General features: G+C 40.1%; 2 protein-coding genes across 2 annotated transcripts in view; one reads left to right on the top strand and one right to left on the bottom strand.

Annotated features, from left to right (window-relative positions):
- The window catches only part of Smp_093820 (glutamate dehydrogenase, putative), a gene marked incomplete at its 3' end in the record, with an annotated part of 15,380 nt that extends 11,438 nt beyond the window's left edge, over window positions 1-3,942 (bottom strand). Inside the window, exons 1-5 of the mRNA XM_018789153.1 lie at window positions 3,892-3,942; window positions 2,889-3,476; window positions 2,770-2,856; window positions 2,534-2,622; window positions 2,074-2,310 (exon numbers count right to left, since the gene is read on the bottom strand). Coding sequence (XP_018646468.1) covers window positions 2,074-2,310; window positions 2,534-2,622; window positions 2,770-2,856; window positions 2,889-3,459 — 984 coding nt within the window. The 5' untranslated portion in view covers window positions 3,460-3,476; window positions 3,892-3,942. The remainder of the gene's footprint in view (window positions 1-2,073; window positions 2,311-2,533; window positions 2,623-2,769; window positions 2,857-2,888; window positions 3,477-3,891) is intronic.
- Window positions 3,943-8,659: 4,717 nt separating this feature from the next.
- Smp_093830.1 (hypothetical protein) lies at window positions 8,660-9,397 on the top strand. Its single transcript, XM_018789142.1, has 2 exons — window positions 8,660-9,104; window positions 9,140-9,397. Exons 1-2 carry the CDS (start codon window positions 8,917-8,919, stop codon window positions 9,288-9,290), a joined length of 339 nt encoding a protein of 112 aa, XP_018646467.1. The 5' UTR covers window positions 8,660-8,916; the 3' UTR covers window positions 9,291-9,397.
- Window positions 9,398-10,352: the final 955 nt, after the last annotated feature.

The following is a 10,352-nucleotide window of genomic DNA, read 5'->3' as shown; positions in this document are numbered from 1 at the left end:
AAGCGGCAAGTAACTTTACTCTCCATTTCATGGCATTACGCAAATGCACACAGTGATCGTCTATACTTTTCAGTGGGTTGATAGCTAGTCTCGAATTTGGCTCGGTTCGATATTTAATTGTAACAGAAGCTGCAATCAGTATGCTTACATCAATCTGTTTAGGACGATGAACTTGCTGGCCACGGAAAAGTAATATAAGATTGGTGTAAACAGGGGCATGGTCAGAGTGTAGATAAATACTTCAAGAGGAGAAACAGTCTTGTACACAACCATACCAGCGGTAGCTGAACGCGATGTGATCAATATGAGTCCAGTCTTGAAATACAGAGGGAGGACACCAGGTAGCACATCGGTGATCACTGTACCGGCAGTTAGTGCTATCCAGAAACAGACTGTAGTCTGCGCAAAGTTCCAGTAGACGGTCACCGTTATCTGACCTGCAACCGACGAGTTCCTGTTGACCAAATAAACAAATCTCGTCGGTCCTTGGACGCTCGATCTGCATATTCAAGTCTCCGGCTAGTACCGCAATATCTATCGGACGCACTTTCTGGAGACCACTTAACTGGTGGTAGAACTCATCCTTGATAGAATTCGGGCAGCAATCAATTGGAGCATAGGCAGAGATAAAAAAGACATCGTTTCCCACACCGATTTCTTCTCGATTTGATGAAGCTTTCTTACTTAATGGCAAATAATCGACCGTTGATTAGGACCCCATCAATTAGTCCTGCTTATATTCTGGCGCTTAGTGCAACGCCAACGCTAAAGAACTGGATGAAAATACCACAGGGTCCCCGGACAACCACACACGAAACAAGCTTTTGAAGCAACAGATGGTGAGTCAATTTGCAGTTCTTCACTAGAATCTTGAGTGAGGATATCGGATAGACAACAGACGTTGATGTTGAGACCTTCTAAAGACATACCCAACCCTATCTGTTGTCCGATCTGTATTAGTGTGCGATTGTTGAAGGAGGCTAGCTTGAGTGGCATAGGTGGGTTCAGAATTCGTGTTCGATGCTAGCATTCAACTTTTGATCAGTCAGTGACTTGAGATCGTCTAAACAGGACAGGATTCCCACCATAGGTGAGCTGTTATATGAGTTGAAGAATGAAGGAATACACAAAGTGGGAATAAAAGAGAATACATAGGTGACGCCATGTAAAGTAAAAATTACTAATTACAAAGAGTTTTCAGTATGATTTGCAAGAATGAGAGTTAAAGCGTGAATAGTTTATCTAGTTGCAGTCATCACCAAATTTGTGTGGGTTGAGATACAACTCGGGCGCCCATAGCGAAAAAGGTGGTTTTTTTAGGTTACTTCCCGCGCCCTCTATCTAAATGTTTAATCCACAAGGCAGTAGGGCAACATCATGAGATAATATCCCATAGTAACCGGTGGCCAACAACAGGTTCATAAATAATTTGTTCTCTAAAGATTCTGAAGCCCATGTACACCACTTGTTTTAAATCAGGCTTTTCCAACTCCACTAGATGGATTGCCGGTAACTACCAACCCGGTTAAAGCACCAGAGTTCCCTGTCCATTCTCACAATTTCGTAAACAACAGCCCTGACGCGATAAGATAGTAAGACTTCTGTGGTACTGGCTATATATGCGTAACCATATGACATTTCGGAAGAGCAAACTATCCACACCCTAAGCCATACCAGGGCATTTGGAGGCGTTACATAGCTATAGCGAATAAGGAGCCACATGTTCATTTAACATATTCGACTAGTTTACGAACACCAGTTTTACTATTTGCCTCTCATACACTACGTCGCCAATAAAGGAAACAGCATAGATGAAGCATCATGGTAATCAACATGAATAAACTCGAGAATGAAAATTTTAGATATTCGATCAACAGACGCTACATTAAATAACAGTGAACTGCAATCCTTTAAACGAGAAAATTTCATGTTCAGAATTACAAAACCATTGGTCAAATAAAATCGATTCGGAGAAAACTTTCAAAAGGTGAACGTAATTTCAGGAAACAAATATAATTAGAAGACAATCGTTTGTTAAAACAGGATACCGAAAAGTAAGACAGTAAAACTTACGATTTGCCAATCTTCGAGTTCTCGTGGATCTATACCATCTGGGTTGTAAATCTGTCCGTCGATTTCAGCAATACCAATACATTTCGCACCAGCACGCACTAGATACCGCATTGTATGCAAACCAACATTCCCGAATCCCTGAACAATGAAAGTTTTATCCTTCAGCCCTGGGGACAAACCGATAGCATCCGCATACTTTGGGTTATTTAAGAAGTTGTCTATCCCATGATAAACCCCCTGAAAAGTTAAAGTGCAGCGGCTAACAGTAAAACGTTGGACATGGAAGTTCGTAATCAACGCAAATGGTATGATCACTGGCATTGTAATATAAAACAAAAAAGAGCTTGTAAGTCACCGGTACAACAAAACATTTTGCGAGTTTTTTAATTTCAAAGTAAATATTTGTTTAAACTTAGTTTGATTAACAGGTGGAAGTGATTATTAGACGATAATAACTTACGCGTCCTGTGGCCGAAATGCGACCGTGAATACCACCCATAGCGATGGACTTTCCTGTTACACAAGCATGACTGTGCATATCGTTGTGACCTACAAAAAAGCAATGAAGTTTCAAAACCGTTAGACGTAATATGTTTAAAACCTGGAACGGGCAGAAAAATAAGATGTATCTAAACAAACTAATATGAACTTATCAATAATGCGCAAAACACTAATTAACGATTAATTTTAACGTACCTACGGTGTTTGCATACGTATCCGCAATCCAACTCATCTCCCGAGGTCCAGTCCCCATATCCGGAGCAGGAACATCAGTTCCGGGACCTGAAAATCTACATGAGTTAATACGAACTAACCAAGAAATCCTTGTTTTGCCAACTCAAGAGCAAACCGACGGGTTATCCTTTCTAATTCTGCTGGAGAGTGGTCTTTGGGATTTATCTTGATTCCCCCCTTGGCGCCACCGAATGGAACATCTACGACGGCACATTTATACGTCATCAGAGCAGCAAGAGCCATAACTTCTTCTCTGCACACGTCCATGCTATACCGAATGCCACCCTTAGTGGGTCGCCTGTGCACACTATGTTGAGCTCTAAAGCCTTGAATAATCTTGAATGTTCCATCATCAGCTTTGTGCGGAAAGTTAACTTCGAAAATGTGAGTAGGTGGCCGAATTATGTTGAGGGTCCCTTTGACAATTTTCGTCTTTTCATTGTCTGGCGCTTTTGATTGGAGTTTTGATATCAAATTTTGTTCAACAAGGGCTGAAGCTTTATCATAAAATCCTTCAACCATGAGATGAAACGGTATATCATCTTGTTCAGTGCTGTATAAACAGTTCGGAATGTTCACAAGACGGAAAATTGATTTTCGACAGAGAACTTCAGGCTTATGTATTAAATTATTAAGCAAAGCCATTAACATTTTTGTAGGGAAACAACCTGGAAGGAAAATCAAAACGGTGAAACAACGGAGAATTCAGACTTAAGTGATCGCATTTAGGTATAATTTAACAGCGAGACTATAATTCATGGATTCTAGCGCATAATTCACTCATCCATACAGCTAAATAGCATTTTGGAACTGTATCTGATATAAATTAATGGTGAAAGCCCTAGCCTTATTTCCTAACCTCCCTATCCAGCTGCGAAAATCTTATTTCTAATTCCTCACACTAATTTACAAACGTTATATGAAGTTATATGTATATATACATATAACTTGACTTGGGTTATAACCCCAAAAAGTAGGTGGACATCCACAAGGTCACAAAAACCCGCACAAAGCCGTTCATATAATATAGTATCGTCGACTATGAGGATGCAACCTAAAAACAAAAGCAATAACGCAGCTGACCAAGCTTTCACTGAACCCGGTCTCTAACGAAGCTATGATTATAACCGAGCCGAGCCAACGAACTTGAACAGTTTAGGGAGGACCTTGGATAAACCAATCAAGTACTATCCAATCAGAAAGTAGGTCATGTGAATGAATCACATTGCGCAAAACAACGATGAAATTATACAAAATTTGGTTTCCAAATACCAGTATTTCATGTTCATATTTTTAAATACGACGCTTTACCGACAAGGATTGTAAATGCAACGGACGCATTCCTACAGTTGAAGAACATACGGAACTCAAAACAACTGTCGGCAGGCCAACATCAAAGCCAGAATCTTCAATACGAACGTCAAGACAGGTAGTTATATTGTACGGAGCTGAAACTTGGAGAATTACTACAACCATAATGAAAACAGTACAAGTATTTGTAAACAATTGTCTACTCAATATTCTCAGTTTCCGTTGACAGGATACCATCAGCGATAGCCTACTGTGCGAGAGAACGAACCAACTTCCAGCTGAGGAGGGAATCGAGAAGGGACACTGGAAGTGAATAGGACACACATAACGGAAATCATTAAGCTGCGTCATGAGGAAAGCGCTAACTTGAGATCGTGAATGGAAACGGAAAAGATGAGGACCAAACAACACAGTAAGGCGAGAATTGAAAGCAGACATGGACAGGATGAATAGCAACTGTAAAGAACTAGAGGGGATTGCCCAGGACATAGTTGGATGAAGAATGCTAGTGAGTGGCCTATGCTCCTCCACGAGGTATAGTAGTCGATGTATGGCAACGAGTTCCACTCCTTTGGTTGTTCAACGATAATCCGTAGTGTCGCGGTTCGGTCTGTGTACTATCGATCCTTATGGAATCCGGTCTGTTTATCTCGAAACTAAGCGTCTACTAAATCAGCAACACCCTTGAAATCTTCTCTTGGTACCGATAGTATTTTGATTCCTCTGTAGTTCTCACATTTATTGATAATAATAATAATTTATTCTCAAATAACAGTTCGTTTTGCTCAGATCTCTTCTCCTTGACTTCAGATCAGAGAGTGCCAAGATTTCTAGATCATTTTCAACTTGGGCTACTTCTAAAGGGGAGTTACCTACAATGTATGTATATTACACAACATGTCTCAGATGGGCTGATTTCCACTTCGAAGTGTTAAGTGTAGGTCCGTCGTTGTTCGTCCAACCTTGAAGTTGAGTCAGTTCCTCCTGGCGTTCCAGCTGGTCATCTTGGTCGCAAACCCTCTCCAGAGATCTACATCGTCAGTGAAAGGTGATAAATCGGGCGATTCTTGTTGAGTTAGATCAATTAAATTAATTAATAAGAGAAGAGCTCCTGGTAATGCATCCGGAGATCTCCCTCCATGACATTCTGTAGCCTGAGAAAAAGCAAAGTTTACTCTGACCTTGAAAAGTGGATTATTTAGATACGAAGTAAGCCGATCTCTTAACGGCGACATGATGCCTAACAGCTTGAACTTACTGATGAGACACACGATTTGTCCTATTGGACGTTTGTGATAATTCAAGGTATGTGGCACCAACCATCCCCTTGTGATCAAGGATGATTTTCCTTTCTGAAACCGTGCTGATCATGTGAACAGAAGCTAATGGATAGTAAATAGTCGTGTAGACTGTCGCATATTAAGGACTCCTTAACTCTTGACAGTGTAGAGGAAAGTGCTACTCGCCGGACTCTTGAAGGTTTGCTGTGTCAAGCTCTTCTGCAAACTGGTGTAATGTGATCCAGCCTATAATTTTCTGATAACATAACTCGTCTTAGTGAATAAAAGATCATCACGCTAAGCAGTGTCGATATGATTGAAGCTGCTTCCCTCGGTATAATAGAATGGACCATATCTCGGCCATAAAAGGTGTTTTTGTTTAGATGCTGTGGTTTCCGATACATCAAGCCAGCATACATGTTAACTTGTGGGAACCCTATTGAGTTGAAGGTGAAGCTTTTTTCGATATAACTAGTATGGGACAGTTGTTGTTGTTTGGGCCTTCAGGACCTAGCAGTAGGAAAACTGTGTTTTCGGCTTGTCGAAGAGAAGATGAATGGCGGAATTAGCTATTCGAATTGGAGACAAACACATTTGTTAGCCTTGTCTGATACTGAGGTCTTTCTTCTCTTATTGATTTTGTGCATTGGTTCCTTGCTTGTTTGAACTTCCTGTATGTGCTGTTGTCACTAGTATTTTCATATTGCTCTCAGTAGTGCTAGTAGTTTTCAGGGAAATTTTGAAGGACAGGCTTTGTTGTAGCAGATAAGATCGTAAACAAAAAGAAACCCCAATGAACGTCCACATCAGTCAGAAGGTGAACTTCCTAGTCCAACTGCTGTAGATTATCCTGTGAAGGTGTTACATCCAACCGCTCGAAATTCCATCGCCTGCTTTCGGTAAGGCGTCGCACTTTATCGTTGCCCGATAAAATTGAAGGCCATGAGGGCGTGATCGTATTTCGCCAGGGGAATCAGGATTGAGAAATTGTCAATTAGGAATTCTTCGTTTGTAAATACTCAGTCAACACTTGATGGAATCAGATTGTTTCTCCAACGAGTTTCTTACTTGACGTTTTTGAATAATCACAGACGTTCTATGAGGTTGATGAGTCGAGCTTCAAAAGAGCGGTCGCCACTAATGTACATATGTTTCGCGAAATTGACTTAAAGGTGATTCAAGCTTCTTAGAATCAGAATATGGGTGAATCTGAGACTATTAGAACAGTATAATCCTTCCAGTATACGATTGTCAGACTAGCTGTCAGCAGTGGGATTCCTTTCGATAATTCCAACCAGACACCTCAGGGTGTTAAACAATCTTAATGAGCACCATGCTGACTCATCAACATTGGCAAATTCCTGGTAGTGCACTTGATCTACTTTCAAGATTGCAGGTACAAGGCTGCTTCGCCTCTCATAACAATTTTTCTGTTGTTGAGAAGCATAGAAATCCCGTGTACTGTCAACTTGTGGTTCGTAGATTGAGAAGATATCCATATTCTAAATATTCTTATCAGATGAGTATTTTTATCATTACTAAGCTCATGCTCATCTACTTTATTTGATAAACTTCTGTCGTTCACTTATAAGCCGTTTATGTAGAAAGCGATTTCTTCAGGTGCAACTCTAAGCTATTCTCTAGACTGTCGAGCACAGAGTCTTGATTGACCAAAGTCAGAACAGGTAAGATATTTGGCTCGATAAACTTTATCTGTTTCTAAAAATGTAGATTAACAACGTTAGTATACAAGTAAACAGTACAGTCTATTACAGAGGGAAAAGGAGAGACATAAATAACATACCGAACAGTAACTAGAGGATAGGAAAAACGAGTTGACTAGGCGAATATTGTTTTAGAACGAACATAAAATTGTGAATGGTGGATAAACAAGATACAATCATATAGGGTAAAAGAAAGTTAATGTGGTGGTGAGTATTTCGCCTTATCATTTGTAAGTTCGTTTGTCGATCTCACTTTACACTCCCATCGAAACGCGCACCACGTACATCGTCCTGGGTCGTCGTTGTCGCCATCAGATAACCGGCTTCTTCAAGTAAGCATAGGTTTCGTAAATTCCGAAAGATTTCTTCGTTCGCCGTTCTCGACTTTGCTGTACGAACTCGTCCATCATGGCCATAGCTTACCTGTTCGACAATGGCTTTAGACAATAGACTTCTACTCGTTTAAACGCCACTAACGAGAACTAGGTCGCCCGGTTGTAAATTCTTGGGTATGTTCAACCATTTATTTCTTGTTTTGAGACTCGGTAGATATTCTTGAAGATACGACTAGTATTCTGATTTTACAACCTGCTACCAGTAGCACCTTCTATATACGAAGCTTTCCCCAACCAAATGAAATCAGAAGTCAGATGCGAGGAGATCGGAAAGATATATTTGATACGTTATCAATATATCGAGAAGCGTTTAATGTAATCTGGCTAGTGAACGTAGGAGCAGTGTCCCACGCTGGTTCGAAACGTGATCTGGTACGGATGCATGACCGAAAGCCTTCAGGTAAACAAGTCCACTTAAGACAACGTGATCAGCATCCAATGTCGAACACTTAATGAGCTATTGATATTGGGGATTTATTTACAGCTAGATTCTCTTATCCACCTATGCCAAAATGCGGCGTTTAACCTCTGAGCTTTTTTCCGTCTCTTATTGTATAATAAAGCCGTGTTTTCTGGGACACCTTGTACAATGATGCTTCTTCCGTGAAAGAACTCGCGAGTTTCCTTAGGGATTCTCCTGATGAGATTGGGCTCAGAATATGGAATATCAGGCAGTATTTATACATCTGCTTCAGATTTCAGAAAATGGCTTGCTAGTAGAACATCATCTACGTCGGCAGTGTTGGTGAATTTTACGTGAAGGATTCTTGGGTAATTTTTGCGCATGGAGTCCTACGAGTGAGCCGAGTACTCACTTTTACGAGTATGTTTTATAGTTTCTAACAGAAGCAGTAAAATAGCAAATAATCTTGGCCTCATTTCAAGTAAGAGAAAATACATTCAGTTATTTAGGTTATAATTTTTTTGTTTGGAAACAGCGAAAGCAAGTCAGTCATTTATACTTGGTTCTGTTGCAAATCAAAGGTGATGCTTCCAAATAACAGGGAAAGCCTACCTAATACACAGATGGAGATGAAAAGGAACAAACAGTTCGATATTTCTGCTAAGCGAAATTTGGCGTTTGATCGATTGTGTGATAGTTTTACGCTTCCACATCATTGAGCATTGCAACGATACGCGCCAATATTTAAGAGTCGTTTTGGCTGACGGGTTAGAATGTCTGAATTGTCCGAACATGTTTAAAATTGTAATATGTAGCTTGTTTTATTAGTGGATGTTGTCTTTTGCTTTCGGTAGTGAATGTAAGTATATTATGTGGGTTTCTGTGTCGTAGTCTCACGTTTTATATCCTTTTTTCCAGCCTTCACGCCAATCTGTAGGCTCGCCTAGTACACACAGTACCTTCTGACTAGACACAAACCGCTACAATTGTATGGTATGGAACCTCCACATATGCTTATCCCAAGCCCAATATACCATAAAAGAAACAGGACCAAGTCCCAGTCAGAAGGTGCCTTTAAAGGAGAGTACGGTATTGGAAAAATAATTAGCTTCTGTCGTGATAAGGGACATGGTTTTATCAAACCTGATAACGGCGATGATTGCCTTTTTGTACATGTTTTTGAGTAAGTTTGTCATACATTGTAACAAGCTTCCAAAGTATCGATGGTGAATACGTGCCTATCGAGGGAGACGTCGTGGAATATCGTAAAATGCTTATCCCTCCCAAAAATGAAAAATACCAAGCAGTTCATGTAAGAATAGTCAACCTTAATTCAGAAAAGCATAAGACCTGGGATGAGCCAGCCTAGTTCTCAAAATTCAAACAACTGACGTCGTGGTTAATATTTTCAAAAAACCGGTCATATATATATACTATTCATATTGTAAATAGTTCAACTACCAATGTTCACTAAAACTTAGTTTTTCTAGAGCCTAAGAGGTATAAGGCGTAAAAATTCAGAATATGTTCGAGACAGATGTAAGTTTATTTCTGTCAGCGTGGTTGAAACTACTCCGGAAACTAAGCTCACGTATATCACTATAATTAAAGCTGAAAAATCCAAGGATTTCTGAATCCCTGTTCAAATGTGTCGACAGAAAGAAAAGAAGTTCCTAATCCTCTTCATGAAAATCAGTACTTTGCAGAGTTATGCAAGGCTATGTTTGGCACGTGTTATCTGATCTGTGTTACTTCACGCCATGTCAAAGTCTGGTCAATGGATGGTATGACATTGCATGTTCATCCCGAACTTGCCTAGACGTTCTGGAAAACTGGTTTAAATTGGGGTCAATGTTTATGATTGTGTGTAAATCCGTACTTACATGTTGAACACAAATGTTGACAATCATAACAGAAGTGTTAGTCCTCTTAATCTTGTCAAGTAGGGGTTTAGGGGTATAGCCGATTATTATGATAATGAGCCATAAACATATGAACTCGACTCGCTAGCGTGCTGTTGCAACTAGAAGGATTCTGACTCTTATGAGCGTTGAGCATTTATCAAGCTAGATACAAACATGTGTACAAACCTATCGAAATTTAAACTAGCGACCAAGCTTCCACCCTCTGTATGAAGTTACACACACACCTTGGGAAATGGATGAATGACGACTTCCCCTCCATACACAATTTTACCTCTACTTTCTTACACCAGATTAAGTAGTGAAGTAAATTCGATAAATTGGGTACTTGGGAGTAATTTTGGTCCTATGTCTCTTTCAAGTAGGTCAGGTCGACAGTAGGGGAGTTTGAAAATGAAGAGCGAACACGGAACCTGTATCATATAGGTTTTCTTATCGAGTAATCAACTCAGCACCCTTTATCCTCATCTAACAATTGGCTTGCAAGAAGGTTAGACACCACAGCTTAT

The sequence above is a fragment of the Schistosoma mansoni genome (assembly GCF_000237925.1).
Source record: "Schistosoma mansoni, WGS project CABG00000000 data, supercontig 0136, strain Puerto Rico, whole genome shotgun sequence".
Taxonomy (NCBI): Eukaryota; Metazoa; Platyhelminthes; class Trematoda; order Strigeidida; family Schistosomatidae; genus Schistosoma; species Schistosoma mansoni.
This window is presented reverse-complemented; position numbering and strand designations above follow the sequence as displayed.